The sequence below is a fragment of the Seriola aureovittata genome, chromosome 9 (assembly GCF_021018895.1).
Source record: "Seriola aureovittata isolate HTS-2021-v1 ecotype China chromosome 9, ASM2101889v1, whole genome shotgun sequence".
NCBI classification, from domain to species: Eukaryota; Metazoa; Chordata; class Actinopteri; order Carangiformes; family Carangidae; genus Seriola; species Seriola aureovittata.
Genome location: NC_079372.1, coordinates 5,511,431 through 5,531,610, shown reverse-complemented (window position 1 = coordinate 5,531,610; position 20,180 = coordinate 5,511,431). Strand labels below are relative to the sequence as shown.

Sequence of the window (20,180 nt, the reverse complement as noted above, 5' to 3'; positions counted from 1 at the left end):
AAGTCAAGCAGTAAATGCATGCGTTATCAGTGCAGCCACTGAACAGACAAACACGCTGAGTTGTCATGACTAAAATCCAGAAGTGCCGTTTGGACAGACACATCTTCATACCAGTATTGACACAATGAGTAACACGTGATTCTGAGGGTCTCTTGAAAGTGTTCCCATGGCTGCTGTAATCTGTTCTTTGTTAAAGCGCTCTGACAGGTGGTGAGATGAAATGTCTGTCTTGTAACATGTATAAGCACCGATGGTGTGATAGTGTTTTATACAGCAACAAACGGTGCTACAGGATTTAGTTGCTCTGACATTGCAGTAAAGGCATCATATGAAATCAACAAATCTAAGTGTATCGTAAAAAAAAGTATTTTCCTAACATCAGCAACAGCAGAAAACAACTCAAATTTAGTGCTCATACCAAACCTATCATTTTTCTTGCAATTACACAAGCAATTACACTTATGCTGATGTTTGTGCGCACATGCACAATGCAAACAAGCATGAATATTTCAGCAAAGCAAAGTTTGAGATCATAGCTGTGAACAGGCAGGAGATACTGCTGCAGATTGCTGTGGCCTCTGGAGACTTAGGCCTCATGGAGGAGGCTATGACACCAACAACAAAGCACCAGGCAAAAATCCAAATGGTGCATTTCACAAAAGGTTAACACTGCTGCGTTTTAGTAATGACTTCCCATTTCCATATTTGTCCTGTTCCCGTATGTAGTAGCGCGGGGGTGAAGTGAGGTGTATGCAGCAGTGCAGGGGTTCGGGATGGGAGATCTGACAGAAGTGGGGAAGTCATTAATTGCATTTTTACATTATTGATGAGTTTTTTTTTTTTTTATATATCTCTTGGTAATCAAAGCGACCCTGTTTTTGGACCAACAGAGTGCACAGGGAAAGAGTGCCAGGGGCTGTTTATCCACAACATGCCAGGGCAGAGGGAGCTTCTCATCTCACTGAAAGGCAAATGGATATTGGGTTGGATGTGCTGCAGGGCTGGATGGATGTCCTCCTATACGTCACAGGTACATGCCCTGCGGACTGCTGAACAAAATCACATGCACCCTTGCCTGTATTGCATTTGGATGTCACTCATTCCTGACCTCACAATGAAAACGGTAGCACTCCCACTATGTATGAGCTCCCCTCAGAGCTGCAGACAGCTGCAAAGACGATTGGACAGTATTTTCCCTGACAGGTCAGCAGGACTTTCATGGTTGGCTCAGTAACAGCAGGTAGCCCACGGTGGCTATAGATGGACCAATATGAGGGAAGACAAAAGGGAAAAGGCACAGCTCAGCTTCATGCTGAGATCATCTGATATGAATGCGTATGACTCAGTGTGCACAACAAATTTAAACGATGTTGAGGTCTAATGCGAAGTAGTGTGACTATCAGTCAGTTGGCCAATTGAAAACATTTGTATCTTCTTTTGCTAATGATTTAATGTAAAAAGTTTATTTAATGTTGTCGGGCTTCATCATTTTCCCATTCAGATTTGTTCCCCTTCTTGCATCCCCCCCTAATTTAAAAGTTTCCTTATATGATTTTGCCCATTTATCCTGCTACACCTGTATTGAATTACTGGATTAACAGGTTGAATAGATTGACATAACCTTGCGGTGGAACATATACAAAGAGAGAAACATAGAAGGAAAAATATTAATAAAAATCTGCAGAAGGCCGGGTTAACTGAAAAACAGCCCGGCAGGTCAATTTGTTGTATGATCCGTGTCAGGACAAGAGAATACAAATTTGTTCCTCTATAGTTGCGTATCTGGCGAAGGAGAGCAGCAGGAGTACAGTCACACTGTTCTCCCTCTGTTCTCCCATCTAATGGAGCTGCCAGTCATCCATTTGTGCAGGCTTTCATGGCCTGAGAGGGACAAGATAAAGTAAGTTCCACCCTGGAGTTGAGAGGAGACAGTGACGCCACAGCCCTTATATGGGAGAGACGTTATGAAAGAATGAGTGACCAGGGGGAGACGGAGAAAAAAAAGAGAGTGGGCAAGGACGAGAGGCGAGAGTGAGATTGCAAAGACGTGCGACAAAGTACAGGGTGTAGATTTAGCTATATCTGTGGACAGGCTGGGGTTGGATGCGCAGCTTGGAATCTCTAGCCAGAAAGTCCAAAGGGGATTCTGCATGTGTGAACACAGTCAACAGGAAAACAGTCCCTCACACACTCAGTGGCCATCCCTGCTGTTTGCTGTTGCTTGTGGCGACATGGAGACTAAAATAAGCCGATCTAGACGATGATTCCAGGCCTCTCAACGTTAGATCATGAGGCACACCTGTCAATAATTGAGTTAATGGGCTCTAATCTAATGGGGGAATTTAACTTAGAATGTACTTCTCCCTCTCCTCGGGGCATGCAAAATGACTTTGATGGATGCAGTTTTTTATTCCACCCACTCCTCCCTGATCTCTGACTTGGAAGGTCCAGAAGTGTCACTTCCATCTAAATGTTAATTTGAAGACTGTTCCTTTACGACTGGCATGGATGTTGATATGCTTTGAAAGTCTATTTGCATTTGACCACAGCGGGTATGTGGAACTGTTGCTGTTGTGTTGCCAAAGTCATTCTTTTTTTCCCCCATCGTTTTCCAAAGAGCTCCTAAAAGTGTTTTTCTGCTTCCCCGTTGTCAAAAGTTTTTTGTTCCCTCTAATTTTCTCTCAGTGGCGATCGTTTGCACTCGGGTCTGTGCTGTTTAGGCTCATGAATCTCTCTTTTTTAAGATTGGAGGATTGTTTTGAGACAGTATTGCCCATTTTCTACTCATCAGGCAGTGAGAATACTCCAGAAAACACATTAGCATCCCGTTTGTCACAGACGCAATACACAGGCTGTGATTTGCACTGTAGTTATGGTGCAATCAAACACTCGTGTTTGTTGTGTTTTCAATTCTAGAAATATGTTTTCTATCCTGAGCAGACTCAGTGTTGTGCATCAGATGAACAGGGGGCATTGTAAGTTTGCTGCAGAATTTCTGTTTTCTGACAAAGGGTTTTGCTTTTTAATGTGACAATTTATTATTAAACATACAACATAACTGAGTTATGAGGATTTTCAGCAGTGGGGTGCTGAATGCCTCCCATTTTCTGCAATGGCAAGATGTAATGGTCGCTTCATGGTAGATTTATTTCCTCTGCCCTCCCTTCATTAATCTTCTGCCAGCTTTCCAAACCTTTCGACTTAGCAAACCTTTGCATTCAGTTTAAATATTGTTTATCGATGGTATTTAACACTGAGGCAGCCGTCTGCTGTGGGATTCTACTCTGTGATGAAGGAGCTGCAAAGCAGCAGCCATTGCACAAACAGCAAGGAGATGCAACAAGTATGATAGTTGAAAACCCCTCAAATATATACTCACCAAGCATGGTAACCCTTTCATTTACAGGCTGTTAATTATGTAGTAATTCTGTAATACTGTGAAGAAATGACCAAGAAATAACAGTCAAGTGAAATCAGTAAAATCAGTATAAAGACAAAAATTGTAGTAGTATAATTACCAGGAATTACTGTAAAATACAGGGTAATTACAGAGTAAAATTGAAGCAGAATAAAGAGTATTCATTGGTAGTTGTATGAAAATGAATTGTTATAGTAAGAAGAATAGCCCACATACAGGGACAGATCGGTGTCGATAACCTTGTGTTTCCCGAAGGCAAGCCGTGTATTAACACCATAGCCTATAGGCTGAACAATTAATGCTAAAGCAAAAGCATGTCTCTGAACAGTTAGTTTCTTAGCAGTGTGTTGTCATTTAGCACTAAATTATTTAAGTCCATCTCAACGTGGGATGTCCAGATTGAGCATCATGCGCATCCGTCAATGCCTTTGCCCTTGTGTTGCACCCCAATCAAAATGATAATCCCATTAATATCGGTTAATAACCCTTATTGAATAACGACATGCTGTTTCAAAAGCCTCAGTAATAAACCTAATGTGTTTGTGATTTCCACAGTCTTACATTCTAATAAGCCAAGAAGAGTGGTAACCACTGTAACACTGTAATCAAAAGCAAACGGGGCGAGGTGAAGTGTGTTAAGAAAAACATTCCCCACACCGCTACACCACCACAATCACAACCACCAGCCTGGACTGTTGAGCCAAGGCAGGGTGGGTCCAAGGATTCATGCTGTTGATGCCATATTATGACAGTATAGATCAGACCGGGCTGCATCTTTACAGTCTCCGACTGTCCAACTGAAGCTGCAGATCTCTCTTCCTGGCTGACTGGAGAGGAACCTGATGTGCTCTTCTGCTGCTGTAGCCCATCCACCTCAAGGTTAAACGTGCATTCTGATGCTTTTCTGCTCACCGCGGCTGTGAAGAGTGGTCATCTGAGTTACCAGCTCCAACCAGTGCGACCGTTCTCCTCTGGCCTCTCTCAAAATGTTTTTTTTTTGTTGTTTTTGGCACCAATAATCACGCCTCAGAGATCACATTTTTCATTATTCTGATGTTTGATTTGAACATAAACTGAAGATCAAAAGTGGTTTCATTGTGAAGCTGATGAGGACTGCCAGCTGGAAGGCAGACTGGCAGAGTGTAGGCCGACACAAGCAGACTGAGATCAGAGGAGGACGATTATATAACCTTTTAGGCACGAGTAAACAGAGTCAAACATGGTTCAGGCAAACATGAGTTTGTCAAATTCAAACTTGAGTTAAAGTTTGGCTGTCGTGTTAGGACCATGTTGGCGCAGGTGGACTGGCAGCAGGAGGGAAACACAGAATCACACCCAGACCAACACACACATACACACAGACAGACAGAGACAGAGAGAGAGAGGGAGAGAGAGAGAGAGAGAGAGAGAGAAACAGGGGACAAACAAGAAGCAGGGAGAGGAAAAACAGCATGAACACTAGCAATGAGGGAGGTGTGTTCCAAATAAAGTGCCCAGTGAGTGTGTAGTAGATAGCTGAACAGACAATAAGTGAGAGGCAGAGATGTGCTATTATAAAAAAATTTGAGCAACTTCCCTGTTTCATACTTGAACCTAAATTCAAGGCTAACAACCAATGCCAATATTAATTATCCCAAAAAACACTCTTGTTGTAGACGTGTTGTTCAGTACATGAATCTTTAACATCCTCACACTGAACTGACCACTTTAATCCCCTCACTGGTAAATAGCTATTCCACTTTTCTGCAAAGAGCTTTACAATTTGCCTGTCATTCAAAAACATAAACATAAACACACACACACACACATTCACACACTGGTGACAGCAAGCTACAAATGCAAGGTGCACGCCTAACCATTGGGAGTCATTTTGGCTTCAGTGTGACACTTTTGACATGTGGAGAGGAGAACCTGTGTATTGAACGGCCAACCCTGTGATCAGTGGAGGACCTGCTCTGTCTCTGGCCGTTACTTCCTGGTTTGTAGCTTATTAAAAGAATATGAAACTTAATCTGTTTCAGATATTTGGATGCTGAGCTTTTAACCTTATAAACTGTAAAACAACAAAATCAGGGTTTGTTATTGTAACCATGGCAGAGGTCCCCCAACCATGTTTGCCTCGACCTTTTTGCGCCTCAACCCAATCCGACAGTTTTGAGAGGAATATATAAAGTGTGTCGTCCTGCTGACAGGGGCATCAGATCCGAAACCACCTCTATGTGTCACTCTGGAAGGCATGAACAAACAACTTATGTGGCTGTTAAATTTCAATGACTTGTTGGGTAATTTGCTCCGCTGTTTTATTGTCTTGTTTTTGTGTCTTGGTGCAGCTGCAGGCTTTCAACTTGACCATTTGTCTGTATATATTCCTGCAGCAATAAGTTGTCGGTCTGGCCTCTGAGCTGCCAAACTAACTTTATTATTATATGTGGGAATTTGCAGTAGGTCACCAAAAGATGTGTTCTTCTGGCACAGTCATAACCATCTCGAGAGCAGTAGACAAGGCTCTTGACTGATATTTTGTGTTGGACCCACGATGGAGGTGTCTGTTTTTTGGACTTCTGGGTTGATGATGGAGATGTAACATAGGGTTTATAGCTCATTACTGCGGTGTGAACAAGAGCCGGCAATATTGCAATTGAGCTTCCAACACACCTTGATATTAGACTGACTGACTGTTCCCAGAAAATGACCTCTCTCTGCTGCTTATTTCATTTTGTTCCACCTGCTCATAAAATTGTGTCAAGGGAAATTATGGAATCATAAGATCAAAGTGTGCAACATAGCGACTGAGACAGAAATTGGAAACCATGAAACAGTTCACGGTCGCATTATTCATCCACTGATTGATTTTGAATATTTGATATTAGGAGTTTTGTGATTTCCCCGCTACGTGCGCGTTCTCCTGTTTCTACGTGCGACCATACTGTGCGTTCATGGGTGAGGTAATGACAGCATGAAAATTTAAAGGAGAGATGTTGAATACACATATAAACACTCAAACACCAAGCAAACTGCACATGTTTTATTCAGCTGTGATGTGTCAGATACCCATGAGACAATGTTGAAAATTTCCCATGACAGTGCTGGAAATACAACTGGCCACATTGATCTGAGGTCTTTTCTATGGCAATCATCCCAGTCATTTCCTGAGGGGGTTGCTTCAGTCCTTTGTTCTTTGTTTCCTAATATGGTCATTAGGTTCAATGTTAGATACAATCCACCACTGGCCCATGTCCACTGTATGCTCATCATTTCTGAATTTCAAAGCAGAATACATATTATAGATTGACACAATGATAAGACTGGACCAAAGGTGAGTCCAGCATAAGGGGTAATTTCAGAGACAATAAAAAACTTGGCTTTGAATGCCTTCTGGCATTTTTGTGCTCCGCTTTGTCTTTTTTCACTAGAGACCAAGTCAATGAAACACATTATTCATGGAGCGCTCACCTAATTTTCTGGCCAACATCACCTTCAAGAAACAGCTGTTATTGCTTTCATGGTATGAGGGGTCAGCTACTGATCAATCCTGACACATCAACACAGTTGTACTTCTCTTGAAGGCAAAGCTAAAGCATGGATGACATCACAATCATTTCAGGTGTTGGAGGTTGGATTTAAGATAGTAGAAGATACTCAAATACTCTTTATTTAAAAAAAAAAAGGAGTAATAAATAAGATATTTACAAATTGTAGACACAAATCTAGAGAGACATAAAGACGCAAAAGCTTTCACATTTACTTTATGTTTTCTCTAGTTTTCATGCTTTACAGAATGAGTGGGGATTTCCAGCACGTGTATTGAAGCATGAAACATGAACAACAGTGAGATCTCAGTTGTACAAAACAGAGAATTTTGTTTTACGGCATATTAATATTTATTTTTCTGTTCAGTGATTATATGTGAGGAGACTTTACTGTGCTGACTTCCATGGAGCCACAGACGGACAGATAGACGGACAGATAGACAGATAGACAGATAAAAGCCCCACCAGCACCACCCCCTCAACACACACACACACACATACACACACACACATACTCGAGCACACAGATGACTGATGGCCCAGGGCTCTCCTCTGTAAATGACAAGTGCCATCCATAACAGGCAGGCAGGGGCTGGTAAAGTGATTACGTTCATAACACACGGTGTCCTGGTAAACACAGCTGGCACCACGTCTGTCACGCTAGACATGAGGGCAAATTGCTCAGTCCATGTAAAATTATGGATTGTGTTTTAGGTTCATCTTAACAGAGGGTTGTCAGCAACATAGCAGATGGAGGGACTACACCTTTATTCCACCTCACTTACTGTAACAACTGGCTGTCTGAGCCAGAGGATGTCAGGGATGGCCAAGATTGATCAAAACTGATAAGATACTGGGATGACTTAAGGTCTATTGTGAGCATGGGGAGCACATTATAAACTCATTATACATCACTATCTGATAATTACATGCATCATAATTCATTATAAATCTGCCACAACTGTATAATGAGACAGTGCCATGTTCTGATTTTAATGATTGTGCTGTGATTCACTCATGATAATACAGTACATACAAATACGAGGTTTTGTGCTGTGAAAAAGGCCAGTTGCTTTTAACATTTAAAACCTTTACATACCCACGGTACACCTGCACCACTCTCCCACTTATTTGCTTGATTAGACCTCTTCTCAGGATTTTGTACAGACTGTTTGTGGTCTTTTCCTTACCTTATTACCATTCACTCACATGCTTCATACTACATACCAATTGTATTTTAAGAATCATATATTATACTATTGTTTTTTTAAAAAAAAAATCTTTTTAAACTACTGTGCCAGGAAATGCAATACCTCAGCCAACAGACAGCCAACACCAAATAGCAAATTCAGGATGCCATGCACAGACAATTCAGTTTCACAAAGAGGAAGTCAAATGTTCCTCTGAACATTTTGTACTGATTTTATTTTGCAAGTTCTGCATGGATCTTGGGTCTCACCAACGTCGCATAAAATATTTCAATGTTTTTCAGGTGGGAGTACCTCCTCCATTTCCCTTGTGCATTGCATCATGGGACAATAGTGTACATCAGCAGCATACTCAAAAGTCAAATGCTTCTAAAGTATGCACACTGACGTTTTAAAGCATACTTAATTTTGTCACTGAACATGCTACATGCTAAGAACCTCACTAGGAATATTATATAAAATGTAACTGGGACACAACTACCTTTTTGACATCCCATTGGAAAAACACAGGTGCAGTTCATAATTATAATTTCATGGTCCTCATATTGAGCATGCTAGCTTACTTGGGCACTTAATGGAGTATGCATCATTAGTAATGACATCAAGTTCCATTAAGTGTCATTTTCCCTCTACAAAAAGACAAATTCCCAACTGTCTATTCCCAGTTTAACTCTGCCCAACTTTAGCCTGAACAGAGGTGCAATCATCCGGAATAACTGAAAACACCTGTGTAGAACAGAATGTAAAGGAGGTAAGAGGGAGCATCTATGATTCCATTAAAACAGATATAAACCATGAAAGGTCTCACACTGATTAGGTAGAATCTGTTACACCTCCGCGCCGGCGACAGCCAGAGCTGGAGGCATATTGTTTTCGGATTGTCTGTCTGTTCCATTCTTGTGGACACGATATCTCAGTAACAGCTTGATGGAACTCCCTCAAATTTGGCACAAACATTCATTAGGACTCAAGGATGACCTGATTAGATTTGGTGGTCAAAAGTCAAAGGTCAAGATCAGTGTGACCTCACAAAATGTGGTTTTGGCTGTGTGAACACAATATCTCCATGCCTTGAGGGAATTTCTTCAAATTTTGGACGAGCTTCCACTTGGACTCAAGGACAAACTGATTAGATTTACTGGCTAAAGGTCAAAGGTCAAGGTCAGCGTGACCTCATAAAACACTTTTTAGCCATTACTCAAGACTTCACACAGTTATTATGACAAAATTTCACACAAATGGTTAATATTTCATATGACTCTGGACAATCAGAGATGTAACCGGAAACTAGTCTGAGTGATGGAGGCAGACAACCATGAGGTGATAATCTGGTTTCATCTGGTAGGAGCCTAAGGAAATCGTCATCGGGTTTGCTCTTCTCTCATTTTCCTTATCTTACATTTTTAGACACTTCATCTCAAAGACAAACACTTGTTCATAAAAGTCAGTTTATCAATTATGATATTTAGTGTGATATTTGATAACAACAGTGTGAAAGTGAATATTGCTTTGGACCTAAGGAAAGCAAGACGCCGGCGTCAGGGGACAGAAAGATAATTAGTGAGTGGCTGTCACAACAGGACACCGTTGAATGACAACATTATTTGTTTCCTTCCGTCAGTAACTCATCATCTAATTACAGGTGACACACTATCTTTCACATTACATCCAGTGTCTCACCATCAAGCCTCAGTGTCACTGTTTCCCCCCATCTCCCACTCGTCCCGCCATCGTTTTCGTCGCCATCATTTCCTGAAAATGCTCCGGGGTTTACATTGGATGTATTGTGGGAGATTTAAATAGAACATTCTTGGGAGGACATCTGTGACTCACTGTGCCTTTTGGGTAATCACATCATCAAGGAGCTTTACAGTAAGGACAGTAGTAGATCAGCTGGGCAGGAGTTTGAATACCAGAGGGTCGTTGCGTAAATGTGATATTTTCTTCTAATGTTGTTGGTAGTTGTAGATAAGTACAACTACATTTCAAAATAGAAATGAACAACAACTCCTCTGCTATGTTTTCTCAGTTTTGCCTATGGTCTGTCTGATTTGCATTTGTTTTGTTGCAAACCTGCCACTCCTGGTCATCCAGTCTGAATGTGGCTAAAAAAGGTACCGCCCCTGTTAATCACGTATTCTGTCATATCCCTCGGCATCTGCTTTGCATTTGGCTTTAGTGTCAAACTGTCAGTTTATATAGTGTTGCAGTTTGCCTCATCTGACTGCATTCAAGTTGTTGACTTTAGGTCCTCCAAGACTTTTGAGATGTCACAGTAGGAAAGGCACAAGTGTGAATAATAAAATGAATGATGGCAGAATTTCATTTAGATGCTTTTGTTTCAGGGTCCTAGTATTGTGCCTGCCGGCTCGCTGTCACACTGTTGTAGAAGGCTGGGTCACTTAGACCGGAGCCATCGTTAATGCAATTAGTGACACCTGTGCAAGTCAAAAAAAAAAGTTACTGACAAAGTCAAGACCGTTTTATTGCTCCATGATCAAACATAACACAGGCATTTGGTGGAATCAACATTTTTTTTCTCATTAACGTAATGTAAATAAACATGTTTTATTAATTTAACTACTTAATTCAACTTCAACTTAAAATGAATTTGTAACAGTCTTACTGTTAAGATTTGCCTTCAGGTTACTCTTCAATTAATTTTTTTTCCTGTTGTACGTTTGGACTTTCCACTTCCTGACATTTGACAGATAATTAAAGGATTAGCCAACATTAGCATTGACAGCTGTTTGCTTACCAGATTTGCCAGGAGCTCCTGTCATTGTTGCATTTACAACACAAGAGGTTATAATACGCCCTCGAAGCAACGCTACTTCTTCAGGGCAGCATGGGCGCTACAGTGACTCCCATATCAGAAAGTGATGGGATGGTCTGACTGGGCCGGGGCTAGCTGGTTAGCATGCTAACTTCAGTAAGAAAAAAGAAGCGATACAAATAGAAGCAAATCAAGAGGGTTACTTTCCCGCCGCTGGAGACAGCTTTTGGTGAGAAAGGCAATGAAATTTGAACGTTTCTTCTGGGCTAGTATATAAATAGCTGTTAATGCTAATGCAGACTATGTAGAAATAGCCAAAAACCTTTAAATAAACATAATAATTTATAGTACACTTAATTGCTTTGCTAAAATCATGTTCTTGCTCAAAGACAAAAGTCTATGTGACACACCGTAAATTTTCCTCTTATTGAAACGTCTCCATTCACTGCTTGAGAACGGTTAATTAGATTCTCTCCAGCCATGGCCTGTGCTGCGTCAGTGCAGAAGGGCAATTTGCTTTGACCGCCTACTCTGGCATGAAGGACTGCAGACCATTCTCTCACAACTGTGGCTTTTGTCTCGAGCTGCTGCCATGCCCACACAACTGAGCCATCTAGCTGCTGTCAGCTCAGCCCTCAAACTACTGAGACATTACTAGGATGCCTTGTGAGAGCAAGAGCTGACACTTTAGAGCTGTTGATGACACAAATAGGAGGCTCTAGGTTCACTTTTGTGCGCCTAAATCAATGCTGTATTACATAGTCCCCTTATATACAGATATTACCCGAGGGAATGTGGCTATTTAGTTTGACCTGAGTGGGAGTTTGGTTATTGCTGAGCATTGACTTAATTTCCCTGAAGAAAACAAGATGTTAGTCAGAGGACTGATCCCTCTATCTCATGCCCTCCTCAGATGTTACTGTTGTGTCTTGAGGTTTCCTTTAGAAATACTTCAGCCAAGGGAGGGCTGATAAATGTTTGTCACAGCAGGATGTTGCCTGTAGACCGATGAGAGTGGTTGGAATATAGAAAGCAAAGAACACAAATGAAACTGAGGTAGAAGAAGTGGAGTCTGCAAATCTGATAAAAAGAAACAGTTTTCCTCTGAGATGATGATGAGCATACACTGCTGTGTAATTCTGGGGCACACATACAGGTACAACACAACCCGAGCAGCCTCACAAACACTGATAATGACATGCAGCATTTGAGAAAAGACAACAAGCTGAAATGAAAAGAACAAGTGCTACAGTTGGTCTCAACACAATTTTGTGACTAGTTAAGGAAATGAGATTACAGACTTGTTTGCTGTGCTGTGTCTCTCTCTCTCTCTCTCTCTCTCTCTCTCTCTCTCTCTCTCTCTCTCTCTCTCTCCTCCCAGACTGTCTGTGGAGCCTGAACTAATTATCTCCTCACTGATGCACCTGAACCTGCCAATTCCTGTTCGTAGAGACAGACAGGAGGGTAAACGCCTGGATTAACCTTAACTATAACACTGAGAGAGAGATATTTTCGTGCTGATGATGTCCTGTTCCATGCCACTCTGCATTTGATATGGTATCCTCTGTGGGATTTGACAATTTGCAGTACGATCACATGCTTGCACTTGTTCTCCCTGTAGTTGAAATGCAGCACAGTGTGTACACATTTTGAGTTAGTCGCAACTGTTGGCACAGAAGATATTTCATAAGTATTAAGGGCTGTCATGACTTTTTTCTTTCTAATGCGTAAAAGCTTGGAAAAACTTTTTTTGTTTACATTTATGTAGACTAATATCCTGTAGATATCCTGTATTCATTCTTCTTGCAGACAAGATTTTGTATTGCCAGCGTAGGTGTTGTAGAGGTAGATAGTACCCTTACACCCACAATACAATACTTTCAACAAAGGTTCAGTTCAATTCTACAAAATTTACTGCTTCAACAATGTGAAAATGCCTGGTAAACGTGAGAGGGTTCTTATCTTTTGTGTTTCGATTTCTATAGTCTACCTGTAATTCCAAAGCAAATGCCTCAGATTTCTTATTCTCTGAGCTCATTCAATCCTTGAAAGAATGTGTTATCTGAATTAGACTGGAAATGTCGGCACAGAAAGCAATTATAGCATTTTTTTGTCATTTACAAATTGAATCCGGATTCTTTCATCTCATTTTTTCCCCTTTGGGTTCAAATCTTGCCAAAAATCAGCAAATAACTGGACATCTTATCGTATTTTTACAAGCAGAAAAAAACATTCTTGCCGTCACATCAGTATTAAAGCTCAGTCTCATAGCTTCCTTTTTGCATAGAACATGTGTGATGCAAAAAAAAAAGACAGAAGGAGGAAGAAAGAAAGGGAGACTGAATAACATGCCCACTCCTCTCAGGCGCAGACTTCCATTTGGAGAAAAGTGCGGGTACGTATCTCTACCTCTTCAGATTGCATTTGAAGATCCCTGTCTAACCATCTCTCTGTGTTATTGCCACATGTCGATGGATGGAGCTCTCTAAGAGTTTCTGGGTCTGCCTCTCAGATCCATGCCATTATGCTTTTGCTTTTAGGAATTGCGATCTATTAAAACACGGAATCTGTGCAGGAATATACAGTACTTTACTTCTGCTGTCTTCTTTCTGTGTTGTTCTGAAAGTAAAGTAATTCATTTTATAAGTATCTGGCAAAATAAAATGTCATGGTGGAGGTATTTTAAATTCAATGTTGAGAACCATCATTTTTGTGATTTAGGATCATTGACAAATATTAAATAAAAGGGCCATGTGATAATTATCTGAAGCAACCTAACCATACATGTACAGTTAAAAAAAACATTTATGTTTTCATAAAATACAACTTTAAATGATATTTAATGATACTAATACTTATTTGTTATGTTTTCACATAAATCAAATAAGTAGGCTATAAGAATCATTTCCCCACATTTCCAAGCAAGTATGCAAACATGTAAGACTTGCCTGTGAATATAAAGGATATGTCAGCAGCATTAAACTTTCTCAACCACAGACTGCAGTACTTCAGTACTAACTACATACCATCTGAAGATCCATCTTTGAGTAGTGACATTTTTGTTTCTTTAAGGTGCTGTAGAATCCTGCCCTATGGATCATTTAGTTTTATGATGTCTTTGATGAGAGTGGCAATAAAGTCGAGCATAGCAACCATCTGTCCAATCTGCTCCTCTCTGCCACATGGCTAAGTATTCTTCTTTCATATTCTATATAGTCACAGAGCTGAAAGGGCAGCTCTCTTTAATGTACTGTATATATTCAGGACATTATGAATACTGTAGCCTACATATCAGTACTGGATGTCCTCGTCTTCATTATTACATCCCAAGCGCTGCAGTGTTACACAATGTTGATGTGAAAATAATTTTGACTGCTCATGCAGTGCAGAATAAACCACTCTTCTCGACCATATGCTGCATTGTTTCAAGTGGAGCTGATTCTCAGTCGTAACAGGAGGACCATCTAGTGGCTGAGCTGTGTATTTGTTACAAGATGCAGAGAACTGCTGTGGCTGTGGTAAGGAATGGTTGAAACAAATGAGTCCCCGGGGGATGATATGAGGGCTGTTGCTTACAGGAAATCAGCAATGCACTTCAGACAGCACAATGCTGCTCTTCATCAGACAGTACAATGCAGCATCAGTTAGCTACGCCTCCTGCTCGCTGCATCTGCTGCTCAGACAGCAGCCGAGACAGATGACTCACTAAAAAGTTATAGTGTTTATCTTTATATTTCTTCCAGAGCCTGAAAGCATGTTGCTTGGTGAAACGCTCAATTGTTCAAAAAAAAAAAATGTTACTATGGATACCAAATACACTCACTGTCCACTTTATTAGGTATGCTTATCAGGAACAATAAGTCTACTTGTATGTAGCCTATAATGTTCAGTCTGTGTTGACACTATGTTGATTAAATTATAGGTTTTAGCGCTGAAGTCATAATTAGTGGTCCCGCAATAAACATCTGTCGGTATAATGTAGTCCAATACCACATCACCTTTAACTATAACCTCAGTAATAACATTTCTGATAATGCCACCAAAAACTGAGCTGTGTAAAGACACGTTATGGCAGAGCAGCTGTATTGAACACAATTCGATTGCACAGTTGTGTTAGGTTGATCGAGCAGTGAAGACTGTTCAACAGTGTTTGCTTGTTTGTTTTCTTCAGCAGTGGAGATCTATAGTGCAAATCAGCTTGGCCAAAACTGAAGAAAAACATTTCAAAAAAGAAAGCACCACGCATTTTTACTTTAGGGCCCTTGGCAGCGACAGTGGATTGCTAATGCCAGCATGGCCTGAACTCCTGGGAGAAGCTCCAGCCCCCATTTTAAGAGACAGTATCTCCTCCTGCTGCAGGAAATGTTACACTAAGGCTTCAGAATTAATTGAAATATAATCGAGATTGCAGTATGGCCGAGTGCAATATCCAAAACGCAGGAGCCGCAAAAAATCACAGGAGCTGCAATTCTTTTGATAAAGATAAAATGTGTCACATAGTGCGTTGTCAGCACCTTAGGCATTGTGATGCTGCGGAGATGCCCTGGCATACCAATTATATTCTCTATTCGTAAAGGAACATGTTTGTTTGGTACAAGATCTAACAAAAATCACATCACCTTTTTTATATTTTTTTCTGTGAAATGAAATGAAATGCAAAACGACCATTCCAACTGAAATCGCAATCTCACATTGCAATATCTGCCAAAATAATCGCAATGTGATTGTTTTTACATATCGTGCAGCCCTTTGTTCTACAATAGATAAATATTATAAGTCAACAGTAAAATAACCTCCTAAACACAAAAAAAGAATAAAATTGCAAACGGCCTAAAATCAACATTTTGTTCTGGACACAACCCCCTTGATCTATACAGATACACTTTCCCCCAGGAACCTGATCATAACAGGGAAGGGGACTGGGTCGACAGTTCCTGGGCCCAAACCAGGAGATGACCAAGCTCAGTTTACCTTAAAGGTTATGGTGCATCCTCCTGACAAGGTGTAGCCTATAAAGTAACATTAAAACAAACAAACAAACAAAATAACAGAAAAGTTCATTTTTTCTTTCCCATCTATTCGCAACCCCTCAAATTTTTTGTGACCTCTTGGAGGGATCTGGATCCTTTATGAAACATTTAATGGAAACTTCAGACAAAAAAAAAAACTTTTCAGTATATTAACTTGAACATGAGCAGTTTCCTGATCTCACACTACAGCGCTATCACAATGGTGAGTCGGACATCTTTGGATCACATCTGAACAAGTCTTTCCTTTGTTTGAAGGGAACAGAGGCGAGATTGTAGCAGCATTTTGGGACAAATCCTGCAGCTTCTCCATGGAGAGTTAATATCAGAGCAACTCCTAATTTATGGCAGCAGGGGGGGGGGGGGGGGACATTATATGTTTCTTTATGAACGCTGACATTTGATAGAAGGTGACTGATTCATAAACACACTGCAGACATGAGTTTCATTTAATGATTTATTGACATTTACTTTTTTCCACCATGGTTTCTCTTGATACCAATAGTATTTACCATAAAGTTTCTTTTTCATTTAAATTACATTTATAATGTTTTACTCACATACACATTTATTGTTTAATTTTCTTATTGCAATAAACAAGAGTAGCCAGAATGAGTCAGGTATTGCTACAATTCGCCATACAAACTCTGTGTCCCCTCTGACAATGAAATTCAAAAATAACTTTATTGGCAAGACAAAATTACACCATAGCCTCTCCATCTCTCTCTCTCTGCTCTGGGAGAGACTGAGGGCAGAATAAGGCTAAGGCTAGTAGCCTAAACACAGCTAACATGAAATACCTGCCCAGAAAATAGGAATCTAACATTTATTTCCCATATGTGAATAATGAGGATGGGTCAATGGGAATTACCACAGAAAGAACATATCACGGACAATATGAACATATCTGTGGTGCTGCTACTTGACTGAACTAACAGGGACATGGTTGTAGTACTTGGATTAGGTTGGGTTGTTGATCAAGTTTGATAGAATCCAGGATGATTGATCAATCTTCCTAAACCAAACATGTGCAGGTTTTTTATCTCCATCACTGTATTAGGCCACTTTATAACTCCAGGATGCTTCCGTATCTGACTGGTGGGAAGTGGGGAGAGAGCCGGTCCCAACACACACTAGAATACAAATGGTACACACACCAACAGGAAAGAGAGCACAGATCCTGGAATAGTATCTCACTCACAAAATGAACTCTTCAAAGGAGGTTTCGTTCAGCAACAAAAAGAGCACAACGGTGGAAGCTGACACCAAGCCAGCTTCTTCTTTAAGTAATGGCATTGATAATGTTCCTCAGGATTTTCACTTAAGCACATTTCGCACACACAAAAATAATAATAATGCAATTCAGTAAGTCCAACTAAAAAAAAAAAAAGCCTGTTGAACACATCTATCTTTAATCCCTTGATACCTGGCGTTGTACCCTGTTCCCCAAGCAGAGATTACCATAGTAAAAAGGCCCTTTAATATGAAGGGTCAGTACCTAAGCCCAGCTACACCTCTGTCTCTCTCTGCCCCTCTCTAAATCCCTTCGAGGGCTTGAACAGAAAAAAGTCTGTCAGCTGGCGCGCTCCTAGTTTTACACACACAACTCTGGACAACATGTCACAACATGTCACAATGATAACAAGTCACTCTGATAAAAATTGCTCATTGCATTGCAATATTCAGACAAAGGTAAGACATTAGAGCTCATTGCTTCTCAATGAAAGGGCACAGTGTACATCTTGTTCAGAAAAGGGTGATAGCTTCAAGCTGTCGAGCAAGATAGGTCTGCTGCTGCTTTGCTAGTTTTTCTGGCTCCCTGCTGAGTCACTTGTTCTGTCTGTCTGAGTCGACACTTATATCATCCACTATACAATAATTCCATCCCTTTCTTATTTTCACTTCATGGATGCAGTCATTAACATTTCCCACCTACAAAAATATTTTTTACTGTGTTTTCTATTTTGCTCTTTTTGATGTGTGATATAAACACAAACAGTCCGAACCAAACAAAAGAAAGTGCTCACCAGTCTTTGTAAAAAGAAAAACAAATCATGGTGCATTTCATGGCTTTCAGTTGTAAGACAGGAAGTATTGATAGATGCCTTGGGCTGGACGTCTCGGCTCCCACTCCCGGCGGCCTCGCTGTGCTTCTGGCTCGGTTGTCACGCTGGCTCAAGATCATTTCTCCGAGAATGTATTTGACTTTCATCTTCCTCTCTTTAATTTGTTCCCTTTCAGCGTTATGGTTGCCAGTGTTATGATGTGCCCTCTACAATAGACTCATATGAACCTTTGGATATGGGGGAGGTGAGGAGGATAGGGCAGGTCGGAGGAGGGGGGGAATCAATGATGCAGAAGCCTGAGCCTGCAGGTCCTTATTGCAAGGCTGCATGCAGAAACAACATAAACACATCAGTGCACAGGGTCGCACCTAAGTCATACCTTCCCACCTACACAGTGAGTCAAAGACGAGGGTGATGTTGAGGATGTCAATTAAATTCTTTTTGATGGCTTGATGTCAACAGAAGTCACAGCAAATACATATGAACTATGCTCTTTGCAGTATAGTATTTCTCATTACTGTAAGTAAAATCACAGAATCTTGCCATCAAACGCATTACAGCAGTACAGTATGTACCAATGTGTGACTTCTGCTGTCCTCTCTCCCCTTTGGTGAGGCTCCTCTCTGACTAAGACGAAGGTTGGCAGATGTGCCCTGTAGCGATTTTTGTTGGTACAGTCTATTTTAAAACACAAATGCATTCGGGCCTGCGTGTGTCTGCATGCTGCCTGGGGTCAACCCATCCACTGACCCGTGCCAGCCCTCCTCTCACCTCGCCCTCTCAGGAAATGACAGGGGAGCGCAATCCCCCACAGTCACTTCTCTGCTCTCTTGACCCCCCCCACCCCCCAACCATCAGACATGTTCAGAAGCGGCTACCACCTGCCTGTCAGCCGAAGTCATGTTGCATCTAGTGAGGACCTAGTGTCAGAAACTGAAGAGTTGCTGGCCTCCGGCGCAGAAGGGGACATGTACAGTACCGTGGAGGCCGCCGCAGCTACATGTGACGCATACCGCAAAGACTGATGGAAGCAGCTACCCTACTGACATAACATTATTGTCTTGGTTTTTGAGGTGCATAGGATGAGAAGAACACGTTGAGCCGTGACGACAGAGGAAAACCAACCTGGCCCAGAATAATTATGTAACACTACATGTGGTTTAATGTTTCTAGTGACGTCTGCGTGTGTTTCTTCTGTAGCTATCGAGGCGGCCATGACAGGGCCACAGCGCAAGGGAGAGGGACCAGGGGAGGTGAGAGATGTACAAGGGAGTTCAATGCATAATGAATATCTCTCCTCTGCTCATTCCATCTGCGTATCACTCAGGAGTCTTTGAAATGGAGGGAGAGTTTCAGGTAAAAGGAAGAAAGAGAGACATAAACTTCTACTCCTCTCCGCTGCTCCTTTCCCCTTGCTTTTCTCTCAGTTCAATATTTAAATGATTGGATTTTTTTCCCCTTATCGATTGCTGTTTGTTGATCATGTTTATATCTTCACAGTGTGCTTTTGGAGTGGCTGTTCCTGACTGGCCGAAGTCAGAGGGTGATGTGTCAGTAAGGAGAGAAGAGGATTGGCCCGTGGGTGGTGCGGATGGGCCCCGGGGCCGGTCTTAGGATGGCGTGGCTGAGAGGCGGGCCTTGCAGTAGGTGATGGTGTGGGTGATGCCCAGGAGCTGCTGCACGGAGGGCCAACGGGTTCGAGGAAGCTGCAGCGGCCATTGCTGCGGCAACAGCCAAGGGGCTGGGCAAGAGCCCCGCACCCAAAGCTTTGGTGAGATCCTTGGAGAAAGTCAAAGAAGACTAAAAACAGAAGAGGGCGAAGAAAGAGACACAAGACAAGAGAGAGGAAGGAAGGGAGGAAGGGAGGAAGGGAGGAAGGGAGGGAGGGAGGGAGGGAGAGGGATAAAATGATTAGTTCCAGAAGGTCAACATATGTAGGGAAATCAGATATAGACCTTCCTTTTCAGACTCTTTTGATCGTCATAATGCAGAGAATTTCAGTTCAGCTGAGTTAGTATTTTCAGGAGGACACAACCCAAAATAGAACACCCGGCAGGCTTTTGAAGGTATCAGATCAACACGCTCTAAATGCGCCTGTCAGACTTTATGTTCTTGGTTATCATTGTCTATTTGCTCTGTGGGTCGCAGGTTTGCT

At 41.5% G+C, this 20,180-nt stretch overlaps 1 protein-coding gene across 3 annotated transcripts in view; it reads right to left on the bottom strand.

Annotated features, from left to right (window-relative positions):
* Nucleotides 1–16,402: 16,402 nt before the first annotated feature.
* znf385a (zinc finger protein 385A) overlaps nt 16,403–20,180 on the bottom strand; it is a 60,539-nt gene continuing 56,761 nt past the window's right edge. For all 3 annotated transcript variants that reach the window (XM_056385567.1, XM_056385568.1, XM_056385569.1), the window contains one exon: nt 16,403–19,825. In XM_056385567.1, the coding sequence (XP_056241542.1) occupies nt 19,577–19,825 (249 nt within the window). In that variant the 3' untranslated portion in view covers nt 16,403–19,576. The remainder of the gene's footprint in view (nt 19,826–20,180) is intronic.